The 23547-nt window shown below is 42.2% G+C and overlaps 1 protein-coding gene across 4 annotated transcripts; it reads left to right on the top strand.

Moving 5' to 3' along the window:
* Window positions 1-134: 134 nt before the first annotated feature.
* On the top strand, window positions 135-22551 carry PSAT1 (phosphoserine aminotransferase 1). Of its 4 annotated transcripts, none has more exons than XM_073345095.1 (9): window positions 135-295; window positions 4349-4409; window positions 5896-5965; window positions 6832-7037; window positions 8350-8522; window positions 10212-10381; window positions 14697-14825; window positions 19809-19946; window positions 20160-20631. In XM_073345095.1, the coding sequence occupies exons 1-9, from the start codon at window positions 236-238 to the stop codon at window positions 20338-20340; spliced, it is 1188 nt and encodes a 395-aa protein (XP_073201196.1). In that variant the 5' UTR covers window positions 135-235; the 3' UTR covers window positions 20341-20631. The 4 variants fall into 4 exon arrangements, with proteins under 4 accessions (XP_073201196.1, XP_073201199.1, XP_073201197.1 ...); XM_073345098.1 differs by lacking the exon at window positions 20160-20631 and adding an exon at window positions 20036-20126 and having other exon boundaries at window positions 137-295; XM_073345096.1 differs by lacking the exon at window positions 20160-20631 and adding an exon at window positions 20665-22551 and having other exon boundaries at window positions 140-295.
* The last annotated feature ends 996 nt before the right edge of the window (window positions 22552-23547 follow it).

The following is a 23547-nucleotide window of genomic DNA, read 5'->3' as shown; positions in this document are numbered from 1 at the left end:
GCAATCTCTGCTCTACCTCGCATCTGGGGTGGAACGATCACGCTGCGGGCTCGTGGCCACTGGGCCAATGACTGCGCGACTCGCAGCCTGGCGGCCAATCAGAGCGTGGGTATAAACAGACCCATGTGACAGGGGCCAATAGGAAGCCAGGCCGCTGAGTGTGATTATTGCCCCGTGCCCTAGCTGGGTCCGTAGGCGGCCGGAGCAGCGCGGCGGGACGAGGCATCCTTCGGCCATGGACGCTACGAGGCAGGTGGTTAACTTCGGCGCAGGACCCGCTAAGCTGCCGCGCTCTGTGAGTACCCGGGAGGCCGGGGCCGCGGCGATGGCCGCAGCCTGGCGCGGGGCGGGGGGATTCCGGTTGCATTGGGAGCGCGGGGATCCGGGTTGCTCTGGGAACGGGAGTTTGCGCGGGGGCTTGGCAGGGGGAGGAAAGCAGCTCCCCGGCAATGGAACCAGACGCTGTTGCAGCGGGAGCGCTCGGGCTTGCACCGGAGAAGGACTCGGCGTTGCACCCGCGGCGTTTAGCCCGGGGGGGGGGGGGATAAATTCCGCTCGTCTGGAGCTGGGGTGGGGGTGATTCAGGCTGGCAGACCCCTGTCCGCCCGCCCCGCCGCCGATCGCTCCGCACAGGCTGGGGGGAGGCGGTGTGCCCTGGGGGGAAAGGGAGGGGTAAGGATTGAAATGCGTAAAGCAGCGGCTGGGTGTTGCTGAAGTCAGCTAAATCGGCGGGTGTTCTGGCACCGGCTGGCTGGCTTTCTGGCTGCTTCCCCTGTTAAAAGTAGGGTGACCTGACCAGACAGCAAATGTGAAAAATCAGGAGGGGGGGGTAATAGGAACCTATATAAGAGAGAGACCCAAAAATCGAGACTGTCCCTATAAAATCGGGACATCTGGTCACCCTCGTTAAAAGTATCGTCAGCTGGGTACCACAGATGCAGGCTCGGAGACCTGCCCTGGGAATCAGTGTTACCAGAGTCTGTGGCAGGGTCAAACTCCAATTTGAAACCGGGAATCTTTCTCCTGAAGCTCCGACGGTGGTTAAGAGAGAGCTCCCCTCTCAGGATGCTCGCCCCCCGGTACCTACGGTTAAAGCAATGCCTGCATTGCAGGTGACTTGTTTTCCTGTTAGCCCAAGTGGGTGTCTACTAGTCCTCTCTCCTTGACTGCTAAACCTGAAGCGTGTTGGTCATCTATAATTAATTTTGTTCCAAGGCAAGAGACTTAGCACGTTGCTTTCAGGTATAACTCATAGGCATGTTAGGTAATTCTTGCTGTCATCTTTTTGTGGCAGTTTTGAGAAAAGGGCAGGTTCCCATTTGGCTATTGTCATTGCAGATCTGCAGACTGTGGAAAAATTAAGCTTAAAAAAATCCAAACTATTAACACATCAGTGCTGGGGGAAATCAAAGGTCAAAGTAATCTAGTTCTCTTAACTGCAAAGCCTGATTTTTGTAATTAATTGTTGGATATACCACTTTCAGTATGGGAGAAAAGTATTTGCAGATACGTTAGTGTAACTACAGCAAAATAAAGCTTGAGCGAAGTGAAGGAGCAATCTTTAATCACTTTTATATGAGGAAAAAATGATAATATCTAAAGTATACACTCAATCCTTTGGAAAGTTGCATCAGCAGCTATCAGTTATCCAATTACATCTGGGTGGAGGAGTGGCTCATGCTGAATTTAAAGCTTCCAATTTTCCACACCATGGTTATGTACTGTCAGCATTTTTTGTTTTTAGGAGTTCTGTGCCTGGGTTTGTTCTAATATTCTTGTTATGTAGCTGCTCTCCTTTCTCAAAGTCAGGTGTCCATGGAGCAACATCTAATGTATTTTCTGGAAATATTTTGTAGGTTATATTGCAAATTTGTTTTTTCTAACATAAAGCATTTGGACAGGAAACTACTCTTTCATTGGTGCTGCTCTAATGTCTAATCCTAATCCAATGCAACCGTTTAGCTGCTAAATATTAGTAGTCGCGTGATGTATATGGGATTACTCGTGTGATTAAGGACTATTTTTGTGAGCAAGGGAGGACAGGATCAGGCTCTACGATTTGTTTGTTTTTTGCCCCTCTTGTTTGGAAATTACAATACTCTTGCAATGGACTGTTTCACTTCAGTTTTAGTAGGGTCTAATGTTGCTTTCCTTGCATTCCCCAAACTCCCATTGAAACAAAGGATTGCCAGGAGTAGGTTGTTGACTTTTGCTGATTTGTTTTAAGACTAGGGAGAGAAGAATTGTTAATGTGTGAGAGGAAGAAGCATATTCTTTTGGAAAAGTAATCTTCTCCCTCACCTCTTTTAATTACAAATTCCCCTGAAACAATGTTACTAACACAACACTGTTTTTAATTCAATGCTTAAGAAATCTTTGTATCTTGCTTGTCTTTTGATTATTTTTTTTTCCTTCCTGAGCCAATCTGCATGTGCTGTCCACTAGTCTGAAGTTCAGTCTGCAGATGTCAAAAGTGACACTGTCTTTCCAGATCAGTCAGGTGGTGACCACTTGGTACTCACAACAGATCATGCAGATTTCTTACTGGGAAGGCAATTTGCTTCGTGTGACCAGGATCCCAAGGGACCCAGCTGAGGTCACTCAATTAGGGTGATCGGCAAAGAATGGGGCAGACAATCCCCAAAATACTTAGATTTACCAAGTTTGCACAAAACAGCTTCTTTATTACCTCACTGGTTGCCCAGAAGCCAACAACACAGTTCCCTTAAAGTAACCCAGCCTCAGTCCTCCACCCAGATACCCAAGTTGAGAATGATGAGGATTTTTGAAAATCTTATTTCATCATATAAAAAAGAAAAGGTTCTACCAACCCCAAAGGATCGGACACATTACCTCCCAGGTTAATGAATATTCCAGACCGTACTCAAATACGAGCTTACAGCCAATTCTTATTAACTAAACTAAAATTTATTAAAAAATAAAAGTGAGAGCATAGTTAAAAGATCAACATACATACAGACATGAGTTCAGTTCTTGAGGTTCAGATTGATAGCAGAGATGGTGAGCTTGGTAGTTGCAAAGAGTTCTTTTAGAGTTTAGCCCATAGATTATATTAAAGTCCAGTATCGTATTCTGGGTGTACCAGCTTAACTGGGATCTCAGTCTTGTGACTCAAACTTCCCCTCATGAAGCTTAAGCAGATCTGAGATGACAGGATCAGGACCCAGGGGTCTTTTATACAGTGTTCTAGTATCCACTTGACCATACAGTCTGGGTAAACATCAGGCAGTCTGGGTAAACATTAGGCAGTAAACATTAGTCAGTAACATTAGTCAAAACCTACTGACTTTGAAGTAGGTTTACTTCCTAAGCATTGCCTGGTACTTATTCACACAGATTAACATAAGGCAATTACCTGTCTTTCCACCATTTGCAGATTTGCTATACATTTCAGAGAGAGATGAATATAGTGGACATCCTATGTTTACAGTTCATTTAAATGTTAAGATGTTCTTTTGATCTCTGAATTAACAGAATACAGCATAGACAGGGACTGTTGATTACATTGTTGACCACTACCAATATCTATGTAAATACACAAAAACACCAACATTCTCTTCCCATATGTCTTTAAGGGTTGAATTTGAGTCATTCATCCTTGGGGATGCTTAACCCTTTCTGGTCATGCTTCACGCTTAATTTGTGCAATTCTCCAGAGCATATGTTTCCTTGGCAAATTCATAAATGGTGTGCTTATAATGTTTGCCAAGGAGAGCTCTTTGTTGGGTTCTTCACTCCTTTAACTTCCTTTGGGGGGAGACAGAGAGAATATTATTTTCATTTTGTGAGCTAAGAATTATTCCAGTTGTGGGCAACATGGTTTAATGGTTAGACCCTGAGTACAGCTCACTGGTGTATGATAGCAACAGGAGAGGACATGCTGGGGCATCAAGTCACTTAGGCCTAGACTTTCAAAAGTGACCAGTGAATTTTTGGGGGGGCACATCATTTTATTTATTTATTTATTTTATTTTTGGGTGCCCAAGTTGAGATACCTTAAAGAAACCTGATTATCAGAACGTGCTGAGCACCCGTCCTCTGAAAATCAAACCCCTTTAAGTTGCCTCCAGGTAAGCCACAAAGAATTCACAAGTTTGCTTCAGGCCATAACTCTCAGAATACCCACAGTGGGCACATGATTTGATTATCCCATCATCTGAGAAGCCCTTAGCTAGTAGATAAGGTGAAGTTGTAGTTGAAATTTCAGTAATTTTATAATGGACTGAGAAACGTCACATTGCCACAATATGCAGTAGTTGGGATGTTTATGCTTCAGCACTGGTACACAATGATGACAAATTGATTTTTTTTTTTTTTTTTTGGGTAGGTGTTGCTAGAAGCACAGAAAGAATTGGTGGACTATAAAGGACTTGGTATTAGTGTACTTGGTAAGGCTTTTTAAAAATTATTCTGTGTTTTACAGAGTTTAGAAGTTTAGCTGGATTATGAAATAAGTATAAGAAATTTTGAGCTGTAGATTTCAATCAAGTGCCCCATTTCCTTTTAAAATTTCTTACCCCCTTTAACTTCTGGAAGGCGTCTCTGAGTCCTGAGGATCTGTTTACACATTGTTTTACTCTCTACACTAATCATCCACCAGAAGGTTATGGAGTGACATGTGAACAGAGATATATTATATTTTATTTTATTGATCCTACACTGAGGCCCAGAGGCAAGGAACACAGCAAATCATAGGGAGTGCTTCTGGATCTTCATTAATTTTGTCAGTGGAGAAGAAATGTAGAAACATTCCAAATTTATATGAAGCCATGTTTACCATTAAGAAGGAAATATGGTTCCCGTTTGCTGTCTTTTGTGCCATATGCATGTCTGTTTCATTTTTCAGAGCCCAAACTTGTGTACACACACCCCCCCCAAAAAAAAAACAAAAAAAAAACAGAGCAGTTTATGCAATGCACTTAGCAGTCCTGCTGTACAGGATCAGGCCCTTATTTTGTAATAAGTCATAAACTTCTACAAATAGAGTGAGTACAGGTCTGATCATGAGAATTAATATTAATGATTCTTAGCTCTTCAGTGGGATTATGGAACAAAGTCGTCCCTTAAAAACTACACTTTGGTTACAGAGCAGCTCTATTCTGAGGATGTTAAAATGGTAAAAGGGAAAATGTACTTGGATTGTTACTGAAAACAAATAAAAGGGAGGGAGTTAGATCAATGGCATGGGAGTCTGGCTGGAGACCTGGGTTTTAATCTAAATTCTGCCACTGTCTGCTTTGAGGTATTAGGCAAATCACTGGTGCCAGATTTTAAACTTAGATGGTTAGCATCATGTTTAGGTATCTTAGAAATTGCTCTGAATTTCAGAGGTGTAGAGCACCCATGTGTGGGATGAAAATTAACTGGAGCTACAGATGCATGTCACCTTTGAAAGTCAGGCGCCTTACTCAGCTAAGCTTCCGTGTTTGAATAATTGGGCCTTAACATCTGTGTCTCAGTTTATTTTTATAAAATGGGAATAATACATACCAACCTTTTTAGTGTGGTTCATGTTCTTCAGCAGAAAGGCACCATGCCCTGATTCAGCAAAGCACTTAAACATGTGCATTAGTGCCTTGGAGCCTGATCCAGTGCTCATTGAATTCAGTTGAAAGGCTCTCATTGAATTCAGTGGGTTTTGGAGTGGCTGCTTGCTGAATTAGGGATGGAGTTACGAATGTGATTAAGTGCTTTGCTGAGTTGGGAACTATATGTGAGCAAAGTATTATTAAAATATTAAGTATTGTGGTTTATATCGGGGACGGCTGGCTTACAGAAGGCTTTGCTGCTTATCCAGCTGTTTTATAAAGTCAAGTTTGTGCTATGGTTTTCTTTCATATTCTATCTTTTTTTTTTTCTCCCCCCACCCTATAGAAATGAGCCATAGGACATCTGATTTCTCAAAAATTATAAACACATCTGAAAATCTCTTACGTGAATTGCTGTAAGTTTTGGGTATTTTTAACTAACTCAATGATTAATGTGAAAGCCCTTCTCATCAAAGCACCTGTTTTTCAGATACTATAGCAATAATAAAATATATATTTTTGGGACTGAAATTGATCTTCCGTTTGCTATTTTTTTGGCATACTCAGATAAAACAAAGTGATTTTATCAGGTTAAGAAACTTTTCATATGCTTTTATAAAATCTTATTAACTCAAAATAGCATGTTTTTAAAACTCCAATCTATCATGGATATAGACCTCATAAAGGACAGCAACCCTGTTAGACACATTTGCACATGCAAGTTTTTAAAATTTGGTCTCAAAGTTAAACTCCACTTTTAAGTTCATTAATTGTACATTTTTAGCATACATCTACCGTAACCATAGTCCAGTCTGTAAATCCTTGCCTTCAAGAGTCCATTCTTTTTTCCAAACAGATTGTTTTTGACATTGAAATTCTATCTTAAAAGAAATGAAAAAACATTTTCTGTGAGACCAACAATAAACAAAGCCATTCATGAACGTTAATTCTGTTGTACGTATATGCTATCTTACTTATTGTTTATACATGCTACAATAGAATTAGTACTAGGGGCTTTGTTTATTGATAGTGTCAGAAACAAGCAAGGTTTTCTGTGAGACTATTTTAAAATGTTTTGTATTGACCAGTGAAATGACTCCTCATGACTAGACCAAACCAATACCAAGCTGCTAACTTTTTGCTTTAATGTCTTTGAAATGACCCTATCTAAAACTGATATAACTTTCACAAGACGTTGCAGTGAGTGTAGCAGCAAAGAGTGTACTAAGTCCTGTGCATAGTTTTGTTTCAAATATAAAACTAATTTCCTTCTTTTACACAGAAATATTCCAGAAAACTACAAAGTCATTTTCCTCCAAGGGGGTGGGTCTGGTCAATTCAGTGCTGTCCCACTTAACCTTATTGGACTAAAAGAAGGAAGATGTGCCGATTATGTGGTTACTGGAGCTTGGTCAGCAAAGGCAGCTAAGGAGGCAGAGAAGTATGCCAAAGTGAACATTGTTCATCCTAAACTTGGAAGTTACACAAGTAAGTTGATGTTTAGCTTGCTATGACCAACGATCTTGCATGTAGTCACATCTAACAAGATTTTTCGAGTTGCTCTAGCAGAACAAGTCTGTCACATGTGAATCATTCCAGAAATGATTGTCAGGTTACTGAATAGAACTAGTTAAACAGTTGGGCCCCCAACCTTTCTTGAATTGCCAACAACATCTGTACGTTCTTCCTGAGAGTGAAAGACCTTTGACATTCTGCTTTGAGGAAGGAAGGGAAGCCCCATCACTCAGGACTTTTAAAACTAGACTGAGCAGATCCTAGAAACTGTATGGTGGGGAACAGTCCTGTCTTGACAGGGAGATGGACTGGATGCTCAGATAGGTCTTTTGCAACTTTAAGTTGTGTGATTTGATGAATAACCTAAAGCATTTTAAAAGGTTTCAGAGTAGCAGCTGTGTTAGTCTGTATTCGCAAAAAGAAAAGGAGTACTTGTGGCACCTTAGAGACTAACAAATGTATTTGAGCATAAGCTTTCGTGAGCTATCCGATGAAGTGATTTTAAAAGGTGTAACCCATTCACAAGGGCACTGCTCACTGCAAGTGCTGGGGATTCCCGCTTCAGGCAGTTGGCATAAGAAGGCTGCTTCTGGAACCCTAGCCTTCCCGAGCAATTCCCTGTGTTCTGAAACCATTGGGAAAGGGAGCTGGTTTCCAGAAGCAAGTGGGCCTTGAGAGCCAGCCTGCTAAATTGGGAAAGGAACAGGCCCCTAGGATGGAGGTGGGCTGGTTGGGAAAAGAAGCTTGAGCAAAGGGAACTGCACTGGGACAGTCTAATAAGACTTCTTGGACAAAATGCTGAACTGATTTATGTGCCCTCCTTCCCCTTGCCTTAGCAGCTATGGACATATCAATTGGCTGGATCTAGATGCAGTTCAGTCTTGTGTAAATGCCACCTACACTGTAAAAGGTATATCTTAGTGGCTTTAACATCATCCTGTTATTTCCTAATTTTTGCCTATAGTGTTATGAACTCTATTTGGACCCATTAAAGTTAATTGGAGTTTTTCCTTTTACTTCAGTGGGTGCAGACTAGTCTTTAGGGATGAGTACATTCTTCTTTATTCTTAGGGGAGTAGGCTTTCTTTTGTACCTAGCCTACAGGTGAATTTGATTTGTTGCTGGTAAAAACCTATGTTACCTAGTGTAATAAAACCACTCTCAATAGCAATTTAAAGTTCAATGCCAAAGTAAAGTTGCACACCAGTAAAAGTAGAGTGCTGATTCTAGCCATCTTCGGTAACCATTGTTTCTATTATTATTATTTATTTATTATCTGTCTCAGAAATTCCTGACACAAGCAGCTGGAATCTTAATGCGGATGCCTCTTATGTCTATTACTGTGCTAATGAGACTGTTCATGGAGTGGAGTTTGACTTTGTACCTGATGTCAGAGGAGCAGTCTTGGTTTGTGATATGTCTTCAAATTTCTTGTCCAGGCCAGTAGATGTTTCCAAGGTACAGTATCAAACACGCTTGCTCTACAAAGTGTAGTCCAACCTCTTCAAACTTGGATTAGACAAAAAAGTGGATGGACTGTGTTGGGCATTCTCCATTCCCACTGAAGCTGTTGGAGCACAAGCCTCCTTTCTTTTTTTTAAGTCTCTTTATAAGGAAGTAGGCACTCAAGTCTGAATATTGTGTCTCTAATGTGCTACCTTTTCACTGAGACTTGGACGTGTCAGATTATGCTGAGTGCCGCGTGCGTGCTCAGCACTGTACACCACACTTAAAGAGAGACTGTCATGGCCTTACACTAAGAATCATCTAAGATAGATAGTTGTGTTGTCTTAAGTGATGCTGAAGTGGCTCTTGAGTATTAGCTTTTCCTTCAGGTGGTTACAGCAGGGGACAAGGTGTCAGGATTTCTGGATTCTACTCCTGACTCTGCCATGGACAAGCTGTATGACCATAGTCAAGGCTACGTTTATGTCACAGAGGTCACGGAAGTCATGGATTCCGTGACTTCCAGAGACCTCCATGACATTCTCTGCTTCAGCCCCAGGGACTGTGGGACTGGAGCTGGCAGCCAGCAGGACCCTGGCAAGGTTCCAGTGACGGGCGGCAGCAGCGATGCGGGAGGGGGACTTCTTGCAGGGTTCCAGTGACAGGTGACAGACTCCGGAGGGGACCCTCCTCACGGTTCCAGGGATGGGCAACAGCCTCACACGGGGGAGGGGAAGAGAGATGCCTTGGGCGAGTGGCTGGGGGTGTCCCATTTTCTCTTTGGGAAATATGATCACCCTGCAGCTCCCAGCGACCTGGGCGGAGGGCCCCTCCCCTGCAGCTCCGAGCTGCCTGGGCGGAGGAGGAACCCCACAGCTCCCAGCCACTATGGTGGCAGGGGAGATCATGGAGCTGCAGCAGCAAAAGTCATAGACCAGTCACGGCTTCCATGAATTCTTGTTGATTGCCCGTGACCTGTCCGTGACTTTTACTAAAAATAACCATGACAAAAATCTTAGCCTCTACCATAGTCAAGTCCTTTAATCTCTGTGCATCAGTTTGTCTATCTGTGAAACAGGGATATAACACTTACCAGTATGTGTAAAGTGCTTTGATATTTGTGCATGAAAGGCGCTATGGAAGTATGAAATGTTATTGATTTGTGTACTTATTCACTTGTAGTGAAACATAGGCACCTGACTTTCAATAGAAACTTGTGCTGGGGAAAGGAAGGTCAAATAGTTTATCTCCTATTTGGGTTTCATAGAGCCTCCTTTCCTTTACTTCCCTTTGAGTAGCTAGAGATTATAGGGTGCCAGTTCTGGACCAGTGTGGGTTTGTTGAAAATGCTTCTATTTGTTTTCAAGCAAACTGTTTTGGGGTACAAACGGATGGAGACAGGCTTCTCTGAGAATAATTTGTGGCTACTGGATGGACCCTTGGTAAACAAAGTGAGATGGTTCTTGAGGTGAACTGTCTCAGATGAAAGAAGATATTTAATTTTGACAGTACAAATAAACAAAGCAACTCCTGAAATCAAAATTGATCCTCTCCCACCCCTCAAAAAATGGGATATGTTTTCTTAGCCATTCAGAAAACAGTGTGTATGTCTTGATATTTATAAAGAGACAGATCTTATAACTATATAATATGCCTGAATAAGTCATTGCTTCTAAGAAAATCCTTTTCTTTTTATTAAAGTTTGGTGTCATTTTTGCTGGTGCCCAGAAGAACATTGGCTGTGCTGGAGTAACTGTGGTAATAGTGCGTGAGGATTTGCTTGGGTTTGCACTCAAAGAATGCCCTATAGTATTGGACTACAAAGTACAAGCCGGAAATGGCTCATTATATAATACTCCTCCATGCTACAGGTAACTTGTTCCTCCAGCAAACTACTACTCTGGCAGCTGCTGTTGTCAGGAAAGGTTTCAGAAGCTGAATGTACGTTTGCTACCAAGTCACAAATAGGCTGGAGGATAAAGTACAGTAAATCAAATCATTATGACTTTGAGTGAGGGAACTACTATTATAAGTCACAGGAATGGGGCTTACATCAGGGTTGAAGGAGGGAGTTGAAAGAGGTTATTATACAGTATGTACTTTTTAGTGGTGATTCCATGCGGTAGCAGTTTTAGGGCCAAATTTCTGTGCTGACCATAAACTGAAGTAAGTGTAGGTCCAGCGAATTCAACGGTGATGCCTCAGTTGATGCAAGGAGAGAATTTGGTCCTTAGTCTTTAGCTTTAGTCAGTTGGTCCAGATTCATATAACTCCCACCTTCAGCAGACAAACCTAAGGCCCAAATCATCCCCACGGGGAAAAAACCTACATGTGGAATTGGAAACTCCCCAAAGTTCCTTGCATGGAGTTTCCCACAAAACCTTCCCTAAAAGGCCAGGGTTTATTCCACTTTTCCTCCACCTGCCAAAGCAGCCAACATTTCAGACCCTAGAGCAGGCAGCTCCCCAGCAACTTACTGAAGGCCAGAGCCATCTACACATAGATCTTCCGTCTCCACAGCACATCCAGGGCCCCCTTTCCCTGCCCATGGAATACCTCAAACAGTGAACCCCCCTGTAGGGTGGAGGGGACAATGCATATCCCACCTCTAGATTGCACCTCCTTCCATTCCTACACTACCTCCTTCCCGTGTAGCGACTGAGAGTGGGGAATGGTACTGTGGAGGTGGCTGATCCCTTATCTGCATATGGGTGGAGGAAGAAGGGTAGCTGCGTGGAGGATCCCTTCAGCAAACACAACTTTGGGCCTTCCTTTCAAAGTGCATCCTGCACAACTGAATCCGTCTGTATCTTCGTTGCTGGAAAATGTTGATGGCAGAAACGTATTCTTTTAAATTATTTTTCCTAATACATTTTCTATTGTTGTGACACCATTTACTGCAATAGCTGTTAAAGTGAGATTATAGTCAAGAGTTTCAAAACTGGCATCTTGGTGACTTTGTATTTATCCTCTGTCAGAGCCTTTCATATTAAATTTGCACGGATTACCTCAAGGTCAACCTGGCATCCAAAAATAAAACTCTTCTTTCTGCTTCATAATCATCACCAGCAATCAAGATCATAGAATTGGAATGTATCTGGCAATTTTGGGTATAGATGAGGCACAGAATACAGCTTTCTCTTCCACAGCTACTGCATAGTGACGCTAAACTGCTGACAGCAGTGAAAACCGACTTTGCTAGTGGAAGATTCAAAAGACATGTAGGCCGAATCCTGCCTCATCTACAGTAAAACTTATATTGACTTCAGTGGGATTGGAAGCATTTCCTGTACAGTTTGTGCAATACAAAGGTGATTTAAAAAAAACAAACAACAAAAAACCCCATTGTTCTAATCCAAAACTCACTTTAAAAAAAGTGTATGCCCTTTACCCCAGAATACTGCTTTCTGGCAGAGTACACTGTGCTTTTTAAGGTCAAAATCCTTCAGGGCAAAACTTACGTTAATACAGTTTTATTGCTGGTATTTTCCACATAAGTCAGGAATTTCAGCATTAAGTTTCCAGCATAACCTGTGATTGGGCCATATTGAACATTCCGTAGATATCCTAAGGCATGATAATCCTTGTATTTGGGGTCTACCTTAATGCCTTAACTTAGTATATATGTGCAGTGGGTCAAGTTACTAGTGATGTGGGCACTGTAACTTTTAATTTCCTGAATTTTGCATGGATTAAATGTGAATCACTGTACTGAAATGAAATAGGACTTTTTATATTGTATTTATATTGGAGCACTAAATCTAAAGACCGTACATTCATTTCAGACTCTGTGGGTCTGGAGCTGTGTACTCCAAAGTGCACTGCACCCTATAGAGCATGCACATTTGAAACTGGTGGTAATGGGCCCAAAGACGGTGCCTCCTGCTGGGTCCCTCCTGAAGTCCTCTTAGAAGTTGGACAGGTTGTTCAGCAGAGGAGGGGGGTTGACCTTGTCAATATAAAGGGCTTTGTACATGTATCTACATATTTGCTCTCCCTGTTTACGTAACTGTGTAACAAAGTGCCATGCATGCTCAGTAGGCTGTTTTTACTGGCTGATAAAACCATTATTTTGTAACCACTTATTTTCCTGCTCACCAAAGTACACATTCTATGTTGAATACTCTGTATTTGGACATGCCATGTTTTAAATCTAAACCATTCACGGTTTTTCAAGTGCAAAAGTATTTCCATTTGAAAAACAAAACTCTCACCATATCTTGGAACTCCAATAGCGTTGATTCCACATTGGAGATGCAAACAAAAATTCATTTCTGGGCTGAAAAGAATACTGAGAAATTTCAGTCATTGGTGGTGATTTGTTTCTAATGAAAGTGCCTTTTCAGCTATAACTGCATATCTATTAATAACATCAATTGGAGTGGGAAATAAAGTTATGCTCCAAAGTCTCTTCCTTCTTCCCACCCAGCACTTGGCCAGCTTTTACTTCATGCCAGTGACCCACATTGGAGGATGTTTCAGAATCCAGTGTTTAATTCTGACCTAAATTTTGGCAGGAGACAGATCTGTTTGGCTTGGTTTTAGGATGCCTGTTCTGTTCTGTAAGGAAATGGCGAAGTTTCTTTCCTTTCCTTCTGCCTCCCTCTACTCTGTTCCAGGGCTAGCTGGCAAATAGGCAGGAAATATTAACCAAATTTGCATGAGCCACTTAGCAGAACATTGAATTAAATTAACGTGATGCTGATAGTCTCAACGTATTGGCACTTAGAGTCTTGACTTTTTGACATTAAGCTCCTCTGCTAAAATTAATAGCAAATTTGCTGGAGAAATCTCATTTCTCAGTTCCAAGGATTTATTTTATATTTAAAGCTTCTCCAAATCCATACTTTTGACTGGCATGGCAGAAGGGTAGGGGATTTTCTCTTGTTGACTGGTTTAAGAGCATCACTTAAGGCCCAGACCTCCAAAGCTTACTTGCCTAAGTAGTCCCAGAGACTTGAGTAAGTATGGGCTATTTGCAAAATTTACCCCTTTGCAGAGGGCCAGTGGAAAGGCTATGCACCACTTAAATCTTCAAAATAGAGTTCAAGTGATGTATAGGGATAAATGACACTCTGCTGTCATGAAGATTGCAGGAGTGAGCCCTCAAAGCCATAAGCTGCTATGTTAATTTATAACAGGGGGTCCATAACTTCACTCCTTCCACAATGTGTTTCTGAAGTGTTTAAAGATTTAGTATCCAAGGAGAAGTTAAAGGTAGTGATGTTAAAACAACCTCCTGCTAGATCTGTATATGAGAGATTTGTCGGGTAACGCTGTCTAAGCACTTCCTTTGAAACTGTAATGGAGGGATTAATAAAAGCAAACTTGTTGGAAATATGCCATGAAAACTTGTGAACAGTTTGTTATGTAAAGTGGTGTAGTCATGGGAAATGTCTGAACTTCAACAAGCAGAGTAATGTAGCCAAAGCACAAAGACAAAAGTCTTTGGAGATTTTTACATAATACTGGGTAACTGGCTTTGAAATAGTTGATCTGTAGCCATGTGAAATCAACAGGCTTCCAGCTCTGTGCTTAGGATTTGAATTGGAATTAATAAATATAAAATATTTATTGTTACCACAAGGATAATTGTTTAATGTGAAAAATAACTTTTTAGATGACAATGGGGTCATGAATGTATGTTTAATGGTCACGAAAATAAGACTAGATTTCTGGCATAAAGCAGGCAGGTACAATGCAAGATCATCCACAGAGCTTTCAGTGTAGTGGCACTGGATCCATAACACCATCTGCTGTTCCAGCCCTGGGTCTCCCTGAGATTTCTTTACTAAAATTGCCAGTTACAGTCTGTAAGGACTGCAGAACTCAGAGGCAAAATGCCCAAATGAAGTCTATGGGAGTCATGCCCTGGTAAGACTGCAGCATCTGTCAATAGGTGGTCCAATTATTTTTATGGAGAAACTCCACTAGGGACTAGGTTACATCCAGCAAACTTGTCACTTATGAAGTTAACAGTTACTCCAGTTAGGCTCAGAAATTTCACCTGCTTTAAAGTTGTCGTTATTGGGAATGTGGTCCAGATGCTAAATGTGTAAATTATTAAAAACAATAATATATCTCCACTTAATTGTTGAGATTTTCAGAATGAAACCTGACTATAGTTTTTTTTTCCCCCATTTTTTCAATAATATGACTTCATAATGTTTTCTTTTGTTTGCTCAGTATCTATATCATGAGTTTGGTCCTGGAATGGATAAAGAACAATGGTGGGGCTGCAGCTATGGATAAACTGAGTTCAGTCAAATCACAAATGATTTATGACATTATTGACCAATCCAGTGGAGTCTATGTGTAAGTTGCAATAACTTGTTGTCTTGTTTTTTAATATTTGTTACATTGTGTTCATATTTACAAATTTTAAAAAAAATGGTGAAACTAAAACATTGAGTGCTGCTAAAAACTTTTTTCAAATGCTAAAATCATGGGCAGTGGGAGGGGAATTAAAGGTAATGCTTGTGCTAATTAACTCCTTTTCTCTGGTCAGTGTCCAACGATGAATCTGAATCTGTTGCATTGGGATGGGAAGTTATTTAAATCTTAGCCTGTACAGCTTAATTGTGGAAGTTTATTAAGAGCTCTCTTCTAAATATAACATTCAGTACCTAGGAAAAAGCGGTCCATCTCTCTGCACCTTAAGGGAAGCATGGGCAGAAGCTGTTACGCTATAGCAGGGGTGGGCAAACTTTTTGGGCCGAGGGCCCTGAAATTGTATGGAGGGCCGTGGCAGGGGGCTGGGGTACAGGAGGGAGTGCGGGGTGTGGGAAGGTGTGCAGGAATGGGCTCAAGGCAAGGGATTGGGGTAGAGGAGGGGTGCAGGGTGCAGGAGATGGCTCAGGGCAGGGATGCAGGATGGGTGTGGACTGCAACGGGGCTCAGGGCAGGGGGTTGGGGTACAGGAGGAGTGTGGGGTGCGATGGGGGCTCAGGACAGGGAGTTGGAGTGCAGGAGGGGTGCGATGGGGGTTCAGGGCAGGAGGTTAGGGTGCAGGAGGGGTGTGGGGTGTGATGGGGACTCGGAGCAGTGCAAGGTATAGGCATGGGACTTTCGGCAGGGAGTTGGGGGGGTGGGGTGCAGGAGGGGTTCAGGCTCCAGGGTGGCAGCGGCACGTACTGGGGCCAGGGCAGGCTCCATGTCTGCCTGCCTGCTTGCCCTGGCCCCAAGCTGCGCTGCTCTGGGAAGTGGCCAGCACTTGTGTGGGGGAGGAGGGGGCACAGGTCTCCAAGTGCTGCCCTTGCTGCGCATCCAGGTACTTCCCCCAAAGTTCCCATTGGCCGCAGTTCCTGTTCCTGGCCAATGGGAGCTATGGGGCACGGTGCCTGGAGGCGAGGGCAATGCACGGAGTCGTCTGCTGCTGCCCCCCTCCGGGTTGCAGGGATGTGGTGCCGGCCGCCTCTGAGAGTGGTGTGGGGCCTGCAGCACCATGGGGGTCAATCCTGCCGGCCGGATCCAAAGCCCTGATGGGCTGGATCTGGCCCACGGGCTGTAGTTTGCCCACCCCTGTGCTGTAGCCAACATTTGGTGTAGATAACCGCTGTCCCTGGAAGTACTTTGGCTGATTCAAAATACACATGCCAAAATGGGCTTTACCATTCTAACAAGATGCAGTATGTGCTCTCCCCACCCTATCTCCTCTTCACACCATCTCTTTTTACAGTCTAGAAATGGTGCTAAACTCTCCCCTGTCCTTTCATCCAGGGACCAGTGAATGACGTGCTCATACTCACCCATAATGCTGAATCCTACCTTTACTGAAATCTATGTCTAGAAACTCCCATTCAAATTAATGGGATGAAGATCAGGCCTAAAAGAAACCAGTGTAAAAATCATTAATAACTTGCTTACATTCATCAAATACACCTGCAAGTGTTTTCAAAGAAATTTAACAATATGGCCGATTTGGAGGGTTACTAGTTGTTTATGAGCTGAAGGGACCCAAAGCAATGTTAGACAAAAGCTGATATTTTAAACCAGGGTAGGTGTTTAATAAGTAACAAACTGGCTGGTGAATATTATTCAAACTCTGTAGAAATATTTTGCCTTCAGGATAAAACTAGAGATTCTCAGATTTAACCAGTTTTCCAAGTTAGTTTTGATAGGAGAAAGTCAGAGTGGGATTTTCAATGAAAATTGGTTGCAGCCTTCATATGGAAAGGATATAGCCTCTCTGTAATATCTGATGCTTTCAGCCTATCCATTTCATTAGTGGACATAATCCTTAGCCTTTGGCAGTATGGTAACTGAGGTTTAAGTCTGCTCCACTGAAGTAAAACGGAGTCTCCCTCCCCCCGCTTTGTCTTCAGTGAGTACAGGCTCAATCCCTGAGAAACATTTTGTGACACACAAAATGTATGGCAGGCTGGCCTACAAAGGGTATGTCTAAATTTGGAGCTGGGGAAGTAATTTCCAGCTCAGAGAGACAAACCTGTGCTAGCTGTCTGATCAAGCTAGCATGCTTGATATTGGAGCCGTGGTGCGGAAGAGGCTGGCTGGTCTGAATACCTACCAAGGATCTCAGATGGCTAAATATTCATGATGGCTAGCCCCTCCCACCGGTTGTGTTGCTGAAGCTACGCTTCTATTTTTAGTGCGCTAGCTTGATCAGAGCTAATACGGGTATGTACCCTTGAGCTGGGAATTACATTCCTAGTTTGAAGTGTAGACCTAGCTATAGTTGTGAGCAAGGAATAAAACACAGAAATGGGGGTAAATAGGCTGTGTTTGAAAGCTGAAGTCACAAATTACACTCATTTCCGAGTTGTATGCAACTTATTATGTATTGCAACATTTGCAGCTAAGGCAGCAACATTTTGAACTGTGCCTTTGATTGAAAGTAAAGGGTTACCAGAAGCTGTCTGTCCAGCTGTGATATGCCTCCTAGGCCCTGGAATGCCTCACTGACAAACCAGAGTATGACAAGTCTTTCAATGCTTTGACAAACCTACCATATTTAACACAATACTGCAAGCCACTTGAGGCATGTGTACTTCCATACATGATGTTATGAAACCACTAAATCAAATGATTTTATTATTTTAACATATATACTAGTAACCTGCATTGTTTGATAAGGATGCAATCTTGGAAAAGTTCCAGTGGTGCAACAAGTTACTCAAGTGTGAGAGTGTTTTCAGATTCAGATCTTAAATGATGCATATTTTCCATTTTATATCTGAAGCATATGAGCAACATTCATATACAGAGGCATGTGACCAATCATTCCTTCAGCATGAAGACAAATGCAAAGTAACTAGCAAGTCAGTGCACACTTTCATGAAGAACGTAGAAGATTCCCTTTCTGACCCAAACAAAGTGATAACAATATTGAAAGCAGTTTAATTTTGAAAGTAATTTTTATTTCATTCCTAAGTGACACCTGACAGAATCCATATAGTGGCTGTGTAGAAGGGAAACTTGCAGCTCCATGTCTTCCTTCCATACCAGGAAGAACTATGCTGCTGGAAGCCCTAAGGTTGAAAGGTTGCTCTTTACTTTTGACGAAGTCATCTATCCTTCTTACAAAACATCTATCCTTCTAATACCTAAGTGGTTCTGTTCTTAGGCTAAGATTTTCAAAGGAGATTAAGGGAAGGAGATATACACATCCCATTGACTTTCAGTGAGAACTGGAAATGGAATTTTCAAAATCACTTACATGACATAGGAGCATTGAAAGTCAATGGGACTTAAGCTCCTACATCACTTGGCTTCTTTTGAAAGTCTCTCGCTAAAGCCTTGTCTACACTACTGTGGTAAATTGAACAAAGTTATGCTACTTCCGTTATGTGAATAACGTAACTGAAGTTGATGTAGCTTAGGTTGATTTACCACGGTGTCTACACCATGCTGTGTTAATGGGAGACACTCTCCTGCTGACTTATCTTAATCTTCTTGGAGAGCTGGAGACTGTAGTTGATGAGAAAGTGCTCTGCCATCGACTTAGTGGGTCTTCACCAGACACGCTAAATTGACACCACTGCATTGGTCGCAGCAGTGCCGATCTACTGGTAAGTGTAGACATGACCTAACTCTCCTATTTTTTTGAAAATCCCAGACCAAGGGTGTGTCTGGGTTAGGAAATGTGGCTTAGGTTGAGGTGCGCTTAGATTAGGTTGAGGTTCGCTAACACATTATAGCTAACCTCGATTAACTTTTTCTTCTAGTCTAGATGCAGGGTAGCACCTTTTATCTTGATTTAACTGATCAAGACCAAACCTAGGGTGAACTGTGAACTAAATAAAGGTAAAAGATGCCACTCTGTGTGTAGATGAGGAAGAAGTTTGAAGTTAGACCAAGGTTAACAACAAGTGTGTTAGCTAACCTTGACCTAGCCATAACCATGTTTTGTAGTCTAGACACCCACTTAGAGTCTGGCTCCATTCGCCTCACAACTACACTCAACCACGTGCATCATAATTGGGATGATTTGATCTTCACCAGTCCTGTGGCTCCCTGTGTTAAGCAACATCATTCCTCCACATGACCATTGTGAGAATGCTACAGTCAGAATGGCTGAGAAAGTTCAGGGGAAGCCCGAGCCTAACACTTCTTTGACCACCCAAGTGTGTGCTTGTTGTCAAGGCACCCGTTATGGGCCTACTTGTCCTGCCTAGATTTCTCTGTGATGTTGATGTGGTATAGAGGATGGTCTGCAGCTGATGTCAAACGCTTATATTTCAACTGACCTGGTTTTGATTTTCCTTGCCACTCGTGGGCCCTTCTGAACAGATTTTGAATGGGTAGGGTCAATGTGCAGCCAGTCTACACACCAGGGGCCAACGAAAGAATCCCACATGCGGCTGTGGCCAAAAACGGGCAATGTCACACATCACTGACAGCTGCCCTCTGACTAGATCTGGTGGTTGTCTGAGGGCTCTGCACTTTGCTGACAAGGCTGCAGCTGCAAGGCAAGCTCCGAATTCAATAAGAAGAAGTGGAGAATACAACAGAATTTCTACTTTAAAAAGGATTTGTTCAATGTTTTGGCACTGAAAACCTGTATGGGCACAGCTTGCACTTCTCAGTGAAAGTTTGTGTGTGCAAGGAAATGCAAGATCAAATCTTCATTTGTTATCACAGCAGCATACTATTTAAAAAAGAATCATGTATTATAAAATCATTATTCAAGTGACCTCTGGCTGAAATGACAGGGGTGAGTGACTTGTGTGGCTAACCAAACGTGATTACTCAGGCAAATACATCCATTATAACTTCCATAGATGGATTAAAAAAGAACCTAGATTAAGGACAAAATGTTGTAATAATAATATTTTTCAGATGTCCTGTGGAGAAAAAGAGCCGAAGCAGAATGAATGTTCCATTCCGTATTGGCAATATTAAGGGTGACGAAGCTCTGGAAAAGGAATTCCTTGATAAAGCTGTGGAATTGAATATGATCTCTTTGAAAGGACATCGGTAAGTACGAGCCTGGGATGAATTCATTTGTTATAACTTTTTTAGGTCCCTATGCAAAACGAGACAAAATGGTTGCCATTCTCCCCCAGCACTATAGCAGTACTATCATCTGAGTGGGAGTATTGGGACTGGCAGTCCTGAGTTGTAATAGGAGCTGCTGCTTCTTTGGGCTTGGAAGGTAGGGAAAACATCCTCCCTGTTCTCACCATCCAGGTCCTGTGGCAATTCTTCTCAGTTATTCAGGCAGTGTGCTGGGCAAAGGAGTTGGCTCTTGAGGACGCATTCTACTACTGTGTTGGAGGTACATGCTCAGGAGAGGAAGATTAAGGTGTTAGCCTGGGACTTGAGTGGCCAGCATTCAATTTCCAGCACCACCAGAGACTTTTCTGTGTGACTTTGAGCAATTCATGTAATCTTTCTGTGTCTTAATTCCCTACCTGTAAAATGGGGTTAATAGCACTTCTGTATTAACATAGGAGTGTTGTGAGATTAAATACATTAGGATAATGGAGGCCATATAAGTAGCTAAAATAGATGCTTGGCTCCTGTTGACATCAAGGGAAGCTGCATGGACATATCAAAAGGTGGAATGTTACCTCTCATTACCATGAATGTGAATTATCCCCATATATTGAGGGGAAGATAGCTGTGTGTAGTTAATGGTAAGGATACTTTTACTGATATGTACAAAAATAACTATTTTTTGCTCTCAATTCAGATCTGTGGGAGGAATCCGTGCTTCTTTATATAATGCTGTGACAGTAGAAGATGTTCAGAAGCTTGCAACGTTCATGAGAAGCTTCATGCAGATGCATCAGTCATGAATGTGCATGAATTAGTGCAATGCTGCACATCTATGAAATAAAACATAAAGGGGTTGACAGTTATTGTTATGCTGCATAAAATGCACAACAACTTTAGTAAACAAGAATTTTGTTTTAGTTCATATACCTATTGTAGGTAACTAAATAAGGATGAAGGGCCCAGTCCTACAATATCTTGAGTGCCCTCAGCTTCCATTTAAGTTGAGGACACTCATTACTTGAAAGAATTGGTCCCTAAATTTGCAAAACAGATAACTTTATTGGCAATCTAACAGTGGATAGTATTGTAATCTACTGTAGCTCAGATTCTGATCTTAGTTACGCTGCTGCAAATCCATGGAAATCAATGTGTTACTATGGATTTACACAGGTATAATTGTGATCATAAGCTGTCTCAGTTGTGGGGGGGAGGGGACTCATGTTTTTTTACTCTTTTATGTGTAACTGTAGAAATCATTTTTTTTTTTTTTCAAACTAATGCCTTGTTCTCATTAAACTTCAGTAGTGCTTGGTTCTGTAAACAGAATTTCATGAATACTATGAACACGCACATGAGGCTAGAACTGATGGTAATTGAGAATACTTGGTTGGTATGTCAAATACATTCCAAAAATGCACCTCTATATAGTCCTTGGGGAAACTGATGTAGGCATTTCCTGACTTCAGACCTAGCCTTTAGACAGTTGCTCACCAGCATGAGGTTCATTACCCTGAGGAGTCCCACTGACTTCAATGTAGTAGTAAGCGTTAGTGTAGTAAGTGTTTGTGTGGTTAGGCCTTTTATTTGTGTTGTCATTTATAGATGTAACAAGACATATATTCGTATGTAGTAAAATCAATGTGTAAGATGTTTGTTTCTGTGTGCATTTTATATTAAACCAGTGTAGGGTATTTTCCCCTCCCCACAAAAACTGCCCTCATTTTAATTTAACCCTCTGTTAAACTGGATTCCCGAGTTTTACTCGATGGAACACCTGTTTAATACATCCTCCTCCTTACTGACTGACCACAATCCCATCTTGCTTCCTAGCAGTCCAGATCACAGCAGCTAAAATAGTTTCCCTTGCTTGCTGTTTGGACCATATCTCCTCCTTCTCTTAGTTGCTTCACTTCACTAGCTTCCTTCATCTTCTGCATCGCATCAGCCTTCTCATCTTACACGTGAGGCTCTGAACAAATCCAGCTGGTGTATGTCTTGGCTCCTGTCTTGCTTCCTTCACTCTGCCAGAGAGAACTCCACCCCACTGTGCTCTTTGTACCCCTCCCCCACTCACCTACATGCCTTATTCCATGCTTTCCTGGACAGCTAAAACTCCCTCCCTAGCCCAGGCTTCAGGGACCTTCTTTGCACATGCAACTTTTCCTTGAAACTCATTTCTTCTGCATAGCCCACAGTCCTAATCAATGCCAGTAAAAATGCTGCCAGCTGCCTTTTGGTGAAACAACAAAGGAACAAATGATTCTGTTAATGCTGTTATCTGGGACTCCTGATGTAATTGTGTTTTGGTTTTTCTGTCTTGTTCAGACTGTAAGCTCTTTGGGGCCAGAATATGTCTTTTGCTTCTTATATAGTGCCAAGAACAGTATTGAAGCTTTAATAATCTTAATGATGGACCACTTCATCCCTGTGTAATGTCACTGAAATCAATGGAGTTACATCACCGATGAATTAAATTCTGATCGATAGGTAGTAGTTTTTTGACTGCTGTTTTAAGAACTCATTGCCAACTTATTTGTTTAATTTGTGGAGAAAATAAAGTCTTAGAACACAGAGCGAACAATGTATCTGTTTTCTTTTGAGGGCTTTCAGACTTTTTTTTTTCCTCTTCTTAGTGAGGGAATAAGAAGTAAATAGACTTTGATAGTATTTCAGTTCCTATCCTGCTTATTGAACAGTTTGAACCTTTCCATTCTGGAGCATTTGCCCATGCCACTCACCAAGTTCTATTTCAGACTTCCTTTTCCAAAAGTCCCAGCATCATCTTCACTCTCGTACGAACGAACTTCAATAAGTATGTACTTTCCATCCCTCCCCACCTCAGCAGCCCTTCTCTCCTATCCTAGACCCTCCTCCTGTGCCATAAAATACACTAATATTGCTGCAGGCAGCCCACCTTGGTGAGCTGTTGCCGATGGATTTGCCCACCATTAGGTCCCTCTAGCTCCCCTCCAGATTCATTCAGCACATAGTGCTATCTAGGACTCTTGACTCATGGGAGAGAATTTAGCAAGGACAATACAAGCGGGAGGGAGTCATGGAGATCGGGGAGGTCAGTTGAAAAGGCAGCCAGATGAAGGATTTTTTGATAATAGGTGATGGGACTGGGGCCAAGTGGCAGTTATTAGGGATAGAACACCTGTGAAGGGATAGATGGATTAGAGACTATTAGCTATCATTTGTTGCAGTCTGGAAGATAAAAATTTGCTTTTCCTAAAAGATGGTTTTGTTTTGAAATGATACTCCTAGATATCATCAGTGGCAGGGATAATTTAACAGTAGTAGAGAGTTGTGAGGGTCAGAGGTAGGGAAATTATCTCAATCCTGCTTTTAAGTTGGGGGGACAGAGGGACAGAATTTTAAGAAGGGGCTTCTGGAAGCCCTGACAATTCCCCTTCCACCTATCGCTTGCCACAAACCAGCATTTTCAACACTAAAATGTCATTTCAGTAAGTTGCAGCTCTCTGAGGTGGTGTGTGAGAGAGTGATGTGGGGTGTTCTCAGCTGTTGAGAAGAGAAGCAAGGGATCCATGGGGTCTGAGTCTGGCCAGGGAGGTCT

The sequence above is a fragment of the Lepidochelys kempii genome, chromosome 5 (genome assembly GCF_965140265.1).
Source record: "Lepidochelys kempii isolate rLepKem1 chromosome 5, rLepKem1.hap2, whole genome shotgun sequence".
Classification (NCBI taxonomy): domain Eukaryota; kingdom Metazoa; phylum Chordata; order Testudines; family Cheloniidae; genus Lepidochelys; species Lepidochelys kempii.
Note: the sequence above shows the minus strand (reverse complement) of the source record. Positions and strands in the feature narration are given on the sequence as shown.